The sequence below is a fragment of the Pseudorasbora parva genome, chromosome 20 (assembly GCF_024679245.1).
Source record: "Pseudorasbora parva isolate DD20220531a chromosome 20, ASM2467924v1, whole genome shotgun sequence".
Classification (NCBI taxonomy): Eukaryota; Metazoa; Chordata; class Actinopteri; order Cypriniformes; family Gobionidae; genus Pseudorasbora; species Pseudorasbora parva.
In genome coordinates, this window is record NC_090191.1 from 29586003 (window position 1) to 29602374 (window position 16372).

The window sequence follows — 16372 nt, forward strand, 5'->3', positions numbered from 1 at the left end:
GAGTAAAATTGTTCTTTTTGGGTCCAAGGGCCACAGGCAGTTTGTGAGACGACCCCCAAACTCTGAATTCAAGCCACAGTACACAGTGAAGACAGTGAAGCATGGAGGTGCAAGCATCATGATATGGGCATGTTTCTCCTACTATGGTGTTGAGCCTATTTATCGCATACCAGGGATCATGGATCAGTTTGCATATGTTAAAATACTTGAAGAGGTCATGTTGCCCTATGCTGAAGAGGACATGCCCTTGAAACGGTTGTTTCAACAAGACAATGACCCAAAACACACTAGTAAACGGGCAAAGTCTTGGTTCCAAACCAACAAAATTAATGTTATGGAGTGGCCAGCCCAATCTCCAGACCTTAATCCAATTGAGAACTTGTGGGGTGATATCAAAAATGCTGTTTCTGAAGCAAAACCAAGAAATGTGAATGAATTGTGGAATGTTGTTAAAGAATCATGGAGTGGAATAACAGCTGAGAGGTGCCACAAGTTGGTTGACTCCATGCCACACAGATGTCAAGCAGTTTTAAAAAACTGTGGTCATACAACTAAATATTAGTTTAGTGATTCACAGGATTGCTAAATCCCAGAAGAAAAAAAAATGTTTGTACAAAATAGTTTTGAGTTTGTACAGTCAAAGGTAGACACTGCTATTTTTTTGAACACACCCCTTTCAACTAATTGCCCAATTGCACAGCCTTAAGAGCGTGCATATCATGAATGCTGGGTCTTGTTTGTTTTCGGACAATCTACTGAACCTACTGGTAACTTGTTTGCCACATAGCAATAAAAAATATACTAAAAACCTTGATTATTCTGGTTAGTCACATTGTACTGCTATTATTTTGAACAAGACTGTACACCCACAATATTCCATTGCTTGTGGCCATTTCAACCCACATACAATCAATTACACTATTGCTTTTGTTTTTCTCTTTCAACTTTTCAGACACATCCAGAACATGGGAGAGATTAAGACTGATGTAGGTCGAGCACGTGCCTGGATCCGTCTGTCTCTGGAGAAAAAACTACTTTCCCAGCATCTCAAACAGCTGCTATCTAACCAGGCCTTAACCAAGTGCGTACGATACTTAACATGCAATCAAACTCCCATCTACTCACACACACACCTGGCGTTCAAGTTTTATAGAGACTTTCCATAGACATAATGATTTTTATACTGTACAAACTGTATATTCAATCCCCTACCCCTAAACCTACCCAATACAGCATTTTTACATTTTCAAAAAATAATTTACATTTAAACACGGCATTTAAAAATTAATCAATGGACCAAAAAATGTCCCTACAAGGACAAGGATTTTGCATATTGCCATCTTTGTGGGGACATTTTGTCCCTATGAAATAGGATTTACCAGGCCACACAAAGTTATTTTTCATCATTTTTCAAATCGGATGGGACCGGATTGTCTATGCCCATTGCTGAATAAGCCAATCCAGAATGACACACGTTTTTAGGAGAAGATCTACCTCCTTTTTTTTGTCACTTTGTCAAAATTCTTTTGCATGTTTTATTAAATTGTTCTGGGTTTAACCCTGTGAGAAACCTTTTTTTTAAGTTTACCATAAACTTTTCTCACCATGACAAAAGCCACAGAAGCTGGCATGGTGTTAAAAAGCAAAATACACTCTCACGCACCTGCAGGCTTTGAGATTCCGACATATACACCAAAAACATGCTCATCACAAGAACTTCTGAGTGACGCAAAGAAGTACACGCACGCTGACCCGTTTCAAGGAGCTGCACCTGTTATTAAGCATGCGATTTTCCCACAGGAAGCTGTACAAGCGGTACGCCTTCTTGCGCTGCGAAGAGGAAAAAGAACAGTTTCTCTTTCATCTCCTGAGCCTGAATGCAGTGGACTACTTCTGCTTTACCAGTGTCTTCACCACCATAAGTATGTCCCAGACACACACACACGCGCGCACACACAGACAGATACACACAGACGTGCACACACACACAGACAGACAGATACACAGACACGCATGCACGCGCACACACACACACAAACACGGACTGACACACAGACACACACACACACACACGGACAGACAGAAAGACACACGGACACGCGCACACACAGACAGACACAGACACACACAGACTTAATCATACATTATGACTATGGAAGCTTGTTTCCGCCACAAAATAAAATTAAAATAAAATAAAATTTCGACTTTTTATCTTGCTATTCACACAGTGGATTAAAATGTTACATTTGTTCTTCCAAGTTTTTGAATATTTGGTTTCATATTTGATGCAAATGCTCATATAAAATAGTGTCCATCATGTCAGGCACTAGACATTGATTTGATGCTGCATTACGATTTGATAGATCATGGGGCAATCATGAAAAATGTATATTTATGTTTAGCCATTGTCAACATGATGCATATCAACTTGGTATATATTTCTCTGTCTTTTTGTATAATGTTGTGTTCATTTGCAACCCGATTTATGTTCTTCTTGTGTCCTCAGTGATCCCATACCGGGCCGTCATCATCCCCATCAAGAAGCTTAGTAACGCCATGACGACGTCCAACCCTTGGCTGTGTGTGTCCGGCGAGCTGGGCGACTCCGGCATCCTGCAGATCACGAAGAACGTTCTGGAAATGACGTTTGACGTGAGTGCCGTGACGTCACGCTCCAGCTGTTCTGCTCTGAAACTGATACAGCTGTTTATTTCGAATGTGGTGCAGTTTGTTTTCCTGTGGGACTGAAACAGTCAACCGTCCTGCCATCCGCAGAACTGACTGTGCTTGCAGGTCTTTCGAACATCTGCTAAATTGAAACTGTTTATGGAAATAACAAAAGTTAAGAACAGAAGTTCAGCTGAATAAAATATCTAAGGAAAACAAATGAAAGTAACAGGGTGAATCTTTTGATAACAATGTCACATTTCATCTTAAAAAGAGAAATTATATTTAGGCCTTTTTTGTGTAATTTTAGTAATGTTTTTTTCTTTCTCTTACCATACTTTTTATTCTTCAATGTGGAAAAAATGCTATGTAAAACAATGATTTGTATTGCAGTTGGCAAAACAAATTAATGAAATTAACCAATTAAAATGGAAAAATTAAGGGCAATAAAACCAATAATACCATAACATATAATGGTTATAATTTGCATTAAAATAATGAGAATTTAAAACATAAATATAACATTCACAATTTATTTAAAAACAATTACTTATAAACAATTACTTTTAGGTATAAAATATCTTTAAGCAAAATATAATTTCTAATTTCTTATCTTTTGTTTGTGTCATTTGTTCTTTTGCTCTGGCCTTTCGAAGCGTTTTGCAGATTTTCTCACGAAAAGATTTTCTTGATGTCCAGATTTTCTTTTTTCCCCCAACTGAAATGGTGATTCATATATTACTGATCAAACCTCCTCTATATATGGATGAATCTAAAAATTTGAGGAAGGATGGATTATATATTCTTACATCCCACCTCAGAACCAATCAGTGCCATTTGTCTTGCTGTCAATCATCCATCATGTTCTAACTCATTCTGTGTCCTCTCACAGTCTGCCTTTAGGCCTCACACGCACTTCTCCATCGCCTTCAAGGTTAGGTGCACACCCTCCATTTTATTCCTCATTCTCACTCTCTACATTCATCCATCTCTGCATTTTTCTTCTTCTCCACTTAGAGAGATTGCCTCTTTTTCTCCTTCGGGTTCCTCTCTACCTTAAAATTTTCCCAAAATATGTACAACAGCCCTTTTCCATTGGATTGCACATATGGGGGAGAAACTTCTAGATTAACCTGAAAAAAGAAATCTCAAATTAAAGGGATAGTTCACCCAAAAATGAAAATTGTCATAATTTACTAACCCCCAAGTTGTTCCAAACCTGTATGAATGTTTTTCTTCTGCTGAACACAAAAGAAGATCTTTTGTAGAATATGGGTAAACAAACTTCCATAGCATGGAAAAAATACTATGGAAGTCAAGGGGGCCTGTTAATCAAATTCTTCAAAATATCTTCTTTTTGTGTTCATCAAAATAAATTAATTCATACAGGTTTGTAACAACTTGAGGGTAAATTATGACAGAAATTTAAATTTTGGGTAAAGCATCCCTTTAACAGGAAAATTAGACTAGACTAGAAAATTAGACTAACAGTTTAACATCTGTAGAAACCGTAAAACATGTTTCTTTTATTATTTATTACTTGCACACAGGATCCAAAATTAACACTTCTCAAGCCACAAAGCTATATTTATATATTCATAATCATAATTTCTTCCCTCATATTTTTGTTTTGATGGCTCAGGCAAGTAACCTTTATTTGCTCACCAAAGCCAGTTTTTCCCCCTCTCATTTGGAGTTCAGAGAGTCTTCATTTTGGACCCTGCTTATACACTTAGTTAAATTTCCTAAAAGCCATAGCTTGTGATAATATTTACTATGGTTTGAAACAGTGATGGGACATTGTACAATTTCACTATCTTGGTGTCCTTTTGCTGCTCACTTTCAAAATGCAGTGCACGCCCTCACACGGGTTGTTCAGTTATTCTCAGATAGCTGCTTAACGCCTCTGACATCTTTCCATTGATCTTTTTTGTGTGTGTGTCTTACAGCGTCAGAACCTTGGGAAGTTGACAACAGTGCAGCTGGGTCATGATAATTCTGGCTTGCTTGCCAAGTGGCTGGTGGATTGTGTCATGGTCCGCAATGAGATCACCGGCCACACATACAAGTACGGCCTACTCTGTTCGCGCCACATTCCCTCCTTCGTGTTCCTTTTATGGCTTTCTTGATTATTCGCCTGTTATCCTTTCCAGGTTCCCGTGCGGCAGGTGGCTGGGGAAGGGTGTGGACGACGGCAGTCTCGAGCGAGTTCTGATTGGTGAATTTGTAGTTCCGTGCAACGATGATGAAGGAGGCCGGGGGGCTAAAACTCCGCCCCTGCAGCGATCACCTTCCCAGATCCGACGAATTAGCATCACATCACTTACAGGCCGTGGAAACAGTACGTTTAGCTTGCATTTCAAAGGTCCTCTCACTAATGTTTGATTTGTTATAGTCTTGGACTGACATCTAGTGGATTTGATGTAGCAACGCAGAAATGAAAATCCCTTCACTGACAAATTACATTGTACAAATGCTTTTAACTCTTTTCCCACTAATAGTTTTTTAAAATACATTTTAATGTATGAATATCTGAACATGCAATTTATCAAAAGAAAGAAAACAAAAAAAGTTTTATTCTACCTTCATTCTTTCTTTCTTTTTAAGTAAGACTTCAATGTGGGTTAGTTTAATAATAAAAAAAAAGCTCAATTTTAAACAAAAAGGTGAGAAAATCACTTTTTCCCCCAAAGACTACAATATGCATAAGCAATGCTTTTATCACTTGTTTCTGTAAAAAAAAAAAAGTCTGTGTTTTGATCCGGAGAGTCTCTACTCTTTTAGAAGATGCGTAATAGCGCCCCCTACTGTATAACAGTGAAAACACAGAAAGCCGGAAAATTCCATCAATAGTGGGTCAGCCATAATTAATTTATTCCATAAATGAAAGTGTCAAATCATGGGGGTTAGGGAAATAAAGTAATTAGCATTTGGCTGCTCATGTGATCTCAAAATGGCTGCCTCCATGAAGTGACCCTCTCCTTGTTAATATATAATCTTTTATTAGTCTACTAATTTGACTATCTTAATCAAATTGAGAATGTACATAATTCTTAACTAATTGATAACTGATGTGAAGTACTCATAATGTATTTAGGTGTTAAACCTCTTTATTAAATCTTGTTAAATGCAATCCTTCTCTCTTCAGAACCAACTACCGTTCAGATACAGGAATCCATCGGTGAAGCAGTCAACAATATTATAAAGCATTTCCACAAACCAGAGAAAGAGGTATGACTTGTCCACTTATGGTGGTATTATTGTCACTTTATTATGTTTGAAAGTTTTTTTTAACCTAAACCGTGTCCGTCTATGGTTTCAGAGGGGTAGTCTTACGGTTCTGCTGTGTGGTGAAGGTGGTCTGGTGTGGGCGCTGGAGCAGTTCTTCCATCATGGATTCCGCTCAGCTCGAATCTTTCAGAAAAATGTCTTTGTGTGGGATTTCTATGGTAAAGCTTATTCAGTGTTTCCCTGGGAGAGTAGTTTGCAATAACTGTTATTATAAGATTTTTGAGCTCTGTACTGTAAACTTTATAAATAAACTAGAACTAAATGCACCTTGGGGAGTTGAAAACGATAGGAATTGCCCTAATGAAAAAATGGATTCCTGTTAAAGTTTTTATTCCTTAATTATATATATATATACACACCTGAGAAGGCTATTGACAAAAAACTTCCCTCAATGTTTTCTCGGATTTTGACTTCAGCAGAAGAAATATATATGTATGTGTGTGTATGTGTATGTATATATGCATGTATATGTATATACACACATATTTATACACATTAAACAAATCATTTAATTTCCTGGCTTTATTATTTCTCTTAAAGGGTTAGTTCACCTAAAAATTAAAATTCTCATTAATTACTTACCCTAATGTCGTTTGACACCCGTAAGACCTCTGTTCTAGCCTGACAAGCCAGACCCACATCAAGTCTGGAAACTCACCATTGACAGGGCTCAATTCGAGGGGCGGGATAAACGGTTGTCTTTCAAACTCCCTCAGCACACGATAGGATAGTGCTTCAACCAACCAGAGCAACGAAGGTGAAACGGAGCTTGTTGATAGATTAAACATTCACCGTATCCGGTCGGCAAAACTCTGAACACATCTTCCCTTAAGAATGACTTCAGTGCCGTTCTTTGTCCTTTTCTCAGAGAAAAGCTTAACTCCAAGTCTTCCAGAGTCGCGGTCAAAGCGGATTCGAAAGACCGCCGTTCGCCAGTTTCTGTGTTTACCAGAAGCACGCAAACGCAACTCGGCCGTCGTCATTATGGCCCCTCCCACTGACTCTATACACGATGTGATTGGCCCGGCAAGAGTTAGGCGAATACAGCTCAGAAGGGTATTGAGAGTTGCTAGACGACACTCGCGGGCAGATTAAATTTGCTGCAGCTAGGGTGCGTCTAGATTTCTAGGCTACCTCTGTTCATCTTCAGAACAGAAATTAAGATATTTTTGTTTAAATCTGATGCCTCAGACCAGCTCAGAAAGGCCTTCATTGACACCAATGTCATTTCCTCTCTTAAGACCCATAAAAGGGTCTTATGTATGTGTATCCATGTTAAGTGGTCTCTAGATATATATGTGTGTGTGTGTGTGTATGTATATATATATATATATATATATATATATATATATATATATATATATATATATATATATATATATATATATATATATATATATATATATATATATATATAATTTTTTTATTTTTGGATTGAAAATCAATGTGTGTGTGTGTGTGTGTGTGTGTGTGTGTGTGTGTGTGTGTGTGTGTGTGTGTGTGTGTGTGTGTGTGTGTGTGTGTGTGTTTTACAGAGAAAGTAGTTGCGTTTATGGAGAATGCAGATCAGATTGGAGACCTCCAAGAAATACCAGAGCCTCTTGGTCCGGATTGCGAATCTTTCTGTCGATATGTCAACGCCATCAACAATATGCCACGCAACATTGGCAAGGATGGCAAGTTCCAGCTGCTAGTTTGTCTCGGGGCAAGGTAAGGACACACGCATGCTTTTTGTTGCATTTGTTTTAAATAAAGCATCGGAAAGTCGTATTTAGTTGTCTGCTTGTCTTCCACTCTCACAGAGATCGATTACTGTCGCAGTGGCTCCCTCTGCTGGCCGACTGCCCCGTCACCACGCGCATGTACGAGGAGAACGCGTTACTTCGAGACAAACTCACCGTCAGCTCTCTCGTCGGTGTCCTGGAAACACTCAATGACTTTCCCATCACGCTGGAGACCTCCTTTACGAAAAGCGTTGAGCTGTAACCCCACATACTGCGCTCAAATTCAGACTGCTCCCCCTCTCTGCTGCCACCCTCAGGGCCAAAGCGGCTCTACAAATTACTCTGCCTTGTGCGTTTGCTGACCGGGGAAGGACTGAGAAGCCTCTCTTAACCTGACTGTCTCCTGCAACCCCAAAGAAAAGAACTCTGAACTTCAGAAGTATGTTTTTTAGCAGTATTTGGAGTTGTGCTCTTTCTAACTGAAAGTGTTGATGACTTTTTTGAGAAGACTTACTTTTCCCCCCGTGGATTTTTCTTTCAAACCTGTGGTTATTTCCACACACATCTATCTGCGAGCGACAGAGTCGTATCCACTAGCTTCAGATCATGTGCCGTCTCTCTAGAAAGCACTGTAGGAAGCATGTTTTTTTTTCAAAGTATGTTAAGATACTGTGCATTTGAGAACAGTTGAGGAGCCTTAGTTCTGAAAGAATATATGTCTGATACACTCAATAACTGGCATTTGATAGACAAAACGATTATACCTGAGGAATTCAGACATCAAGTGTTCATAATGACTTGAATTTTATCAGTAAATTGATGTCTGAGTTTAAACTGACGCTATCTATGTGTCGGATTCTTGACATTGGATAGTCTGAATTTGAGGGTGTCAGTTTGAAACATTCTCTTGGCTAAAAGCCTGTCAAATGTATTTTCAGAGAAAAAGGACATTCCAACATGATGTGAATCGCTGTATGTTACAAGATGTGTTTATAGTGAATGTGTGAGAGTATTGTGTGTGTGTGTGTGTGTGTGTGTGTGTGTGTGTGTGTGTGTGTGTGTGTGGCTGGTTTATCAGATGGACACTTTAGGAAGATGTGTTTATTTTGCCAATGAGTATTAACTTCATTCTTAGATAATTTAGTATCATGTTTGAATTTTTTATGTTTAAGAAAGAAACACTGGAAATCAAAGCAATAACAAGCCTCTTTCAGACCCCCCTTTTTTGCCATCTACCTTATAGTCGCATTCAAAATCTCTCAAATCTCAGTTACTTGTTGGGTGCTTTAAATATAAAGTGTAAACCCTAGTATTTACCACTAATTGAAGGTCTAAATGCAGCATATTACTTTGTAAATCCACGTTTGATTACTGCATTACTTGCACGTTGCTTAGAAATGAAACCCTTTAAGTATTGTTCTTAAATAACCAGTTATGTTTATGTTCTTTTATTCCTCAGTTTTTAATCTGGAATCCATGCTGAGAGAAATCAAGTAGTAGACTAAGTGCATTTGTTACAGGATGAATTACAACTTTGAATCACCTAATGTTACTTTAAGTTTTTTTTTAAACTCTGCAATTGATCGAAGAGATCTGTAGTACTTCAACCTGTGTATTTTATTTCTTTTTATAACGACTCATCATTTGTATGTATTTATTTTCGAGCAAAACTTTCGTGACACTGTCTTATTTTGGATTAACTCAATCCTGGGGTGATTTACGCAGTAAACTGACACTGTATCATTTATTTATTTTAGAAAGCCTTCTTTATGATGTGTTCAGACTTTGTATAGAATGGAACGTCCATTTTGTGTAAAAGTCGACTTTGTTTTAGGCCCCGAAAGTTCTGGCTGGAGGATGAGGAAACTGCAGGAACTGTCCATGTTTGCGGTGCTGATGCATGCGGCATTTTAGATCTTGGAGACGTACTGTTGCTGTAAATGAATTTGTTCCTAAATCCTTTGTCTCATTCCTTACTGGTTAATGCCCCCCATGTATGAAAATCTTCTAAACATCAATCATTTATTATGAAATGTTCCCTGTGTAAAGTGGGTTCCAGCATCATGTTTATATTTGTGAAGCAACTCATTAAAATTGCTCCATATGTCCACATTTGTGTCCTCTCTGAACTTTGAATGGTGTGTGCAGACAGGACATTTAGGCATGAATGGTATTCCAGGACACCACTCAGGTCCCAGAGAGCATTCCTCTATGAAGAGTCATTCTTCATTGTAGAGTTTAGTTTATGGACATGCTGATGTCATCTGTGAAACAAATGTTCAACACTTGGCTCATAGGAATCAAATAAGTGTTTTTGTAGTAGAAATCTGATATATTTTTTAGGAGAAAGCAGGTAGTTGCAACCTGACAATTTAACCCAGGGGTGCTCCTGGAGAGCCACTGTCCTGCAGAGTTCAACTCCAACCTGAACATATTTTTTTTAACACTTTTTTTCAAGTCTCCTGCTTGAGGGAAATAACGTTTTTTATTTTTTATTTTTTGCCCCAAACTGGTCTACATTTGTGTGCAGTTTGGCCTAATGTCGTTTGGCTCCTTCGTTCTACTTAATTTATTCTGCAGCGTGCCCTCCAAAAAAACGGCTGCCTTTAACTGTTTTCATGAAGAAGTGTCGAAGAAGCTGCCGAGTCGAGAGCCGACATGTGCTCATGGCTGACGGACACGGAGCGAGAAGGATGTGCTGCGTTTGTTCCATGGTTTGTTCCGACATCTGCTGTCCTCGTAGTAGTAGAGCGTAACTCCGCCCCCCGGGATCTCAGCGCACTGGCTGCTGCCCTAGCAACCGGATACGCCCACGTTTCCCGCGTAATTTTCTTTCCCTTATATGGGCAATAGAATGCAGACGCAGTCAAACGTCAGCGGCGTATGCAAATGAGTTTGATTGAAGAAATTCAGAAAATGGTGGATGGGCATCAGCGCATGCGTAAACATTTTACTATACTCAGACAGAAAGTGAGACAGTAACGAGTGGCGCATTGTTAAATGTGTAACGCCTGTAACTCTTGGATTTCGCTGTGTGATTTGACATTAACTGCTCCAAGTCGAGGTAAGAATGAAGGGCTTTTCCTTAAAAGTTATTTAACAGTTCATATGTGTGCTGAAGATGTCATAATTCGCCTTTCGTAAGGCCCCCTTAAGAAGTTGTGTGACAGTGCGATGCCCGGTTGAAAGCAGTCGCATTCGTCAGGAATGTAACAGTAAGACCACTTTTGAAGCTTGCTGAGATTGTTAAACGTTTTTTGCTGTAGTATAAAAGCGTCCGATACGTGTTTCCATGAGGAGGCTGCTGTCCATACAGCGCATCACATTTCAGGGCGCTCGCATCCTTTCTTGATGTTCGCTGTCTTTGATAAGTGATAACAGAATAGATTTTTCTGAAGCCGGAGTTGAATTTTATTTTACTAGTCAGAACAGACATAGACAAAAAAGCGTAACAAATGAGTGTTTTAACAGAAACAGCCAATATTGCTTTGTAAACTAACAGTTTGCATTAGTCCGGTTGAACGCCTATATAAAACTATAATAGTAAACATGCATTCTCAAATATGTGTGTATAGTTGTTGTGGGCGTGCATTTAAAGCAAATTTGGTTGTTTCTGCTCGTTTACAACTTGCGATACAGAATCCGACTGCGTGTGGTCTCCGCTGTTGGTGGGTGTGTGTGCTTCAAAACAAACCCGCATTTTCACAAGCTCATCATCAACAACGTTTGCAAAACTTGTGCTTCTCTAACTCAAGGAGTTCAGCGTTAATTGAAGGATTAGAACTCCTGCTGTTAGATATTCATTTCATGTGAGATGGAGGCGGTGTCACTGGCGCATTTAAACGTGGATCTTATAAAATCGATATTGTATTTTATCATTCTGGACTGTTTAAAAGTATTTTAAGTTGTTATATCAAGCACGTACTCGTGCAAATTCGTGTGTTGTTGCGCTCAACGCTCTTCGGGCTAACAGTTAAGTTGTTGCACGGACCGCATGTGTTTACAGTCTCGAGCGCGAAGCATGGAGTCGCACGAGCCACTGACGCAGACTCGCGCGGAAAACAAAGAGCAGCGGTCGAGCAGTTCGACTAATTCAACTGTGACTACAACATTCAACAAGAATTTCGTCTTTGAGCACCGCTGGCACCAAAGAAAGCGCGTGAATTAGTTGCTCGCGCGGTGGAGGAGTCGTTTATCAGTGAAACCGCGGTGAAAACATGCTGAATGTGTGTGTTTAAAGATGCCGTGTGGCGTGCCATGCTTCCGCGGGAGCTGGTGGGCGGTGAATACGGCGGGACACACGCATCATTTCACTGCAGTGCGCGAGCGTGGACATTTGAACATTGATAATGACCGTTCGGTGTTATCTGGATAACTTTAGATGACACATTTAGGAATGTTAATGGAATCTTTGATCGCGGTTTCCGCAACGGCATCGCATTACTTTCTTGCCCCCATTTTCTGCCCCTCCTCTCAAACGCGTTGCCATGTTTGAAATGCGTCAGAGGCAGAATATAGAATTGCCGGTGTACAGTGCAGTCTACAGCACACTAAATGTTAGAAATCTCTCTCTCTCTCTCTCTCTCTCTCTCTCTCTCTCTCTCTCTCTCTCTCTCTCTCTCTCTCTCTCTTACGTCACATATATATATATTTTAAAAAGGGGAAAAAAAAACCCAAAGGTTTGGACAGATGCTTCCTCTGTATTGACCCAGTTAAAATGTATGAATCTGATGCCTCGCGTGGCACCGCTGCTGTCACCGATCTCTGTCGATGCGAGGCCACTGGTGTCCGGCTCCATCAGCACCGAGGTTATATAAGACCGAGCACAAGGTCCATTAAGCTCTTATCCTACTGACGCGATGTTGACTGACGATAAACCATATTTCATCTCTCTCTCTCTCTCTCTCTCTCTCTCTCTCTCTCTCTCTCTCTCTCTCTCTCTCTCTCTCTCTCTCTCTGTGCAGAACATTCTATATAGGCCTACACGCACACATTTATATAGGTTTTAATAACTACATTTATAACACTTACGGTAGCTACAATTACGTATCATGTATATAGTAATATGTCCACACATGTTTGTATAAATAGGCTATATAAATGGTATACAGAAATTATTAGGCTACAATACTGACGAAAACAAGACAACAAGCAGAAAATATATAGTGTAACTTTTAATCATTATTCTCATAACTTTACTAATATAAAGTAAAATTACAAAGTATGTTTATTATAATTATTAATAAACGAATTATCATTATTATTATAGCAGCTATTATCCCAGTCTTTGATAAATATCCTAATTTGGTGATCCATTTCTTGTTATCAATGTAAAAAAAAAAAAAGTTTTTATTTTATTTTTTTATGCTTTATTATTTTAGTGGAAATTAACCGTGCCCATTCAAAAGTTTGGAATACGTGAGATAATTTTTTTTTTTTATTGCATAAGTAAGGACGCATTAAATTGATCAAAAGTTACTGTTACTGTATAATTATGTTTATAATGTGATAAAAGATTCAATTTTAACTTTAGAATTTCTGTTCATCAAAAATCCTAAAAAAAGTATCACAATTTCCACAAAAATGTTATCATCAAGAACTGTTCCTTATTATTAATGTTGAGGATCTATAACAGTAACTTTTTTGGAACTATGATACAAGCCTACTATATTGCAGCCAATGTGTTTAAACATTTGTGTTAAATCATTGTGAATCAGAAGAAGTACCAAGAAGAGAGTTGTTGTTCTTGTGTCACAGATGTTTGGCTTTCATAAGCCGAAGATGTACCGCAGCCTTGATGGATGTTGCATCTGCAGGGCAAAATCCTCCAGCTCTCGTTTCACTGACAGCAAACGCTATGAGAGAGACTTTCAGAGCTGCTTCGGGTGAGTTTGTCTCTGTTATGTGCGTGCGGTTCATTTGTAATAACATGATATTAACATCTGCCTGGTGAAATTACAGTGAGTACAGGATTTGTATATTGTTTCTAGTCAAGCGATCAAACCTTTTCTTTTAGAAATAATATTGTTAGTTTGTAACATGTGAACGTTAGTGATTTCCATATGCATGCTGCAATTACAATGATATTCACAATGGGATTCTTCTACAGTTTAGGCGAGACTCGCTCTGGTGAAATCTGCAATGCTTGTGTCCTGCTGGTAAAACGCTGGAAGAAGCTTCCCGTCGGGTCTAAGAAGAACTGGAATCATGTAAGCGCTGCCAAATTTAACCAGGCTCTACACACACACACGCACACGCACACACACACACACACACACACACACACACACACACACACACACACACACACATGTTGGTCTATGTGGTTTACAGGGACTCTCCATAGGCGTAATGGTTTTTATACCGTACAAACCGTATTTTCTATCCCCTTACACTGCCCCTGCCCCTAAACCTACCCATCACAGGAAACATTCTGCATTTTTACTTTCTCAAAAAATCATCATTTAGTATGTTTTTAAGGCCATTTGAATTATGAGGACATTTGATATGTCATCATAAACCACATTTATAGTGTAATACCAGTGTAATACCCATGTAGTTATACAAATTTGTGTCCTCATAAACCACATAAACAGGCTCACACACACACACACACACACACACACACACACACACACACACACACACACACACACACACACACACACACACACACACACACACACACACACACACACACAAAACACAAATTAATATAAATGTATATATTGTTGTTTTTAAACATTGTAATATAAATATGAAAATAATTTAATAAATAAGTTATAAACATGATCTATAATAAAATGTAAAAGAAATAACAAAAAATATAAAATGTCTAAAATGCAAATAATGTATTTATTGTACATAATACATGATTACAAATATATTTATTGTTTTCTTTAAGTAATATAGTATAAGTTATATGAATGAATGAATTAAATAACAAAAAATCTGACATTTAATGTATATGAAGCAAATGAATATGCATTTTTTTTTTTTGTATATATACAGACAATAAAAACATTATTAATATATATATATATATATTAACTTTTGTTATCAGGTGGTTGATGCTCGAGGGGGCCCCAGTCTGAAAACTACAGTGAAGTCAAAGAAAGTCAAATCCCTGTCCAGACGGATCAGACCGAGCCAGATCAGCAGAGTTCAGAAGGAGTTGAAGAGACACAGTGAGTACTCAATCAAAAAAAATAACAATACAAAACAAAACATGGTGGCATGTTCCAGCTAAAAAATGTCTTCGTTAACAGATTCAGACGCTCACAGCACCACCTCAAGCACCAGCCCCGCCCAGTCGCCCAGCTACAGTAACCAATCAGATGACGGTTCTGACTCTGAGCTGACTCCTGGCTCCGCCCGCTCTCCAGTCTTTTCCTTCTTGGACCTGACATACTGGAAGAGGTATTTACTGCGCCTAATCAGTCTGATTTATAAGTGTGACCTTTCAATGTTCATCAGAACGAATACTTTTAAATGACTTGAGCTTGTTTTTAAATCTCTCTAGGCAGAGGGTATGTTGTGGCATCATCTATAAAGGTCGCTTTGGGGAGGTTCTGATTGACCCGCATCTCTACAAGCCCTGCTGTCAGAAAAAACAGGAGCAAGAGCAGGAGGAGGAGGAAGAAGAAGAGGAGGAGGAAGAAGAGGAGGACGGAGATCTTGAAAAAGAGGAGGTGCAGAGCAGTCAAGAAATTCTCTCGTCTATTCAACCGCACTCCTCTCCCCAAATAAAAATGGAGCAGGAAGCGGATGAGGAGTGGTGATGCCACGTTCCCAGGGTACTGAATTGGCATTCTTAGGAAGCCTTCGAGAGTCAGAGGCGTAAGACACTCTCAAAGACGTCCTCTCAGATTGCCTTCGATTCAAGAGCAGCTGGATCCTTCCTGTTTCTTTCCTCCTTGTTGACAATGTGTCCCTTTCATTTCCTTTGCAGCCGAATCAACCTTTATTTATCAAACTGAACTGGCATCCTTGTTTTTCAGAGCCTGGTACCACACTATTCCAGTTCACCCTCTTCTTTTATTTTTTAGACTAGGAAAAATGAGTGTCCTTTTTTTTGCTATCCCACTCAAACACAGAATGCTGGATCTACATAATCACGTATAGAAATGTAGAGAATAGACTTGGACAGTGACCACAATCCTACGCTGTCACTTTTGTACCCTTCTTGAGCACCATTGTGCCCTTCCTCTGGGTGAGGGTGACTGTCTCTGCAGTTAGTGTATAGTATTTAGTATACAGCAAGCAGCATCTGCTAAATTCTAGCTCAGTGATATTCTAGCAGGGTTTCTAGCTGGGATATAGCCATTATTTAGGGAAGCTTTTGATCTTTGCCTTTTATATATTTATTTTGTTCTGTCTTTTTTATTGAGTCCTGCTCTGTTTTTCCCTATTAGTTTGTATTTAAAGGGTTTAGTTCATTCAAAAATGAAATTTCTGTCATTACTCACACTCATGACATTCCAAACTTGTAAGAACTTCAGAAGACAATAGAAGATATTTTTGATGAAATCCGAAAGATCTCTGACATCTCCATAGACAGCAATTTAATTAACACTTTTCAGGCCTAAAGAGGTAGTAAAGGCAAACACCTGTTCCTTAGTTTTATGAAGCGATGAGAGTACTTTTTGTGCGCAAAAAAACAACAAAAATAACTTTATTTAACAAAGTCT

The 16372-nt window shown here is 38.8% G+C and overlaps 2 protein-coding genes across 5 annotated transcripts in view; both read left to right on the forward strand.

The window, feature by feature from the left end:
• dennd5b (DENN/MADD domain containing 5B) overlaps nucleotides 1–9792 on the forward strand; it is a 49635-nt gene extending 39843 nt beyond the window's left edge. For 2 of the 4 annotated variants that reach the window (XM_067428154.1, XM_067428156.1), the window contains 10 exons: nucleotides 953–1081; nucleotides 1801–1922; nucleotides 2507–2652; nucleotides 3560–3601; nucleotides 4617–4735; nucleotides 4821–5008; nucleotides 5816–5898; nucleotides 5990–6116; nucleotides 7494–7668; nucleotides 7761–9792. In XM_067428154.1, coding sequence (XP_067284255.1) covers nucleotides 953–1081; nucleotides 1801–1922; nucleotides 2507–2652; nucleotides 3560–3601; nucleotides 4617–4735; nucleotides 4821–5008; nucleotides 5816–5898; nucleotides 5990–6116; nucleotides 7494–7668; nucleotides 7761–7944 — 1315 coding nt within the window. In that variant the 3' untranslated portion in view covers nucleotides 7945–9792. The remainder of the gene's footprint in view (nucleotides 1–952; nucleotides 1082–1800; nucleotides 1923–2506; nucleotides 2653–3559; nucleotides 3602–4616; nucleotides 4736–4820; nucleotides 5009–5815; nucleotides 5899–5989; nucleotides 6117–7493; nucleotides 7669–7760) is intronic. The other 2 variants (XM_067428155.1, XM_067428157.1) reach the window with 1 other exon arrangement.
• Nucleotides 9793–10588: 796 nt separating this feature from the next.
• On the forward strand, nucleotides 10589–15950 carry sinhcaf (SIN3-HDAC complex associated factor). Its single transcript, XM_067427632.1, has 6 exons — nucleotides 10589–10746; nucleotides 13440–13567; nucleotides 13792–13891; nucleotides 14746–14869; nucleotides 14951–15101; nucleotides 15205–15950. The coding sequence occupies exons 2-6, from the start codon at nucleotides 13440–13442 to the stop codon at nucleotides 15461–15463; spliced, it is 762 nt and encodes a 253-aa protein (XP_067283733.1). The 5' UTR covers nucleotides 10589–10746; the 3' UTR covers nucleotides 15464–15950.
• The last annotated feature ends 422 nt before the right edge of the window (nucleotides 15951–16372 follow it).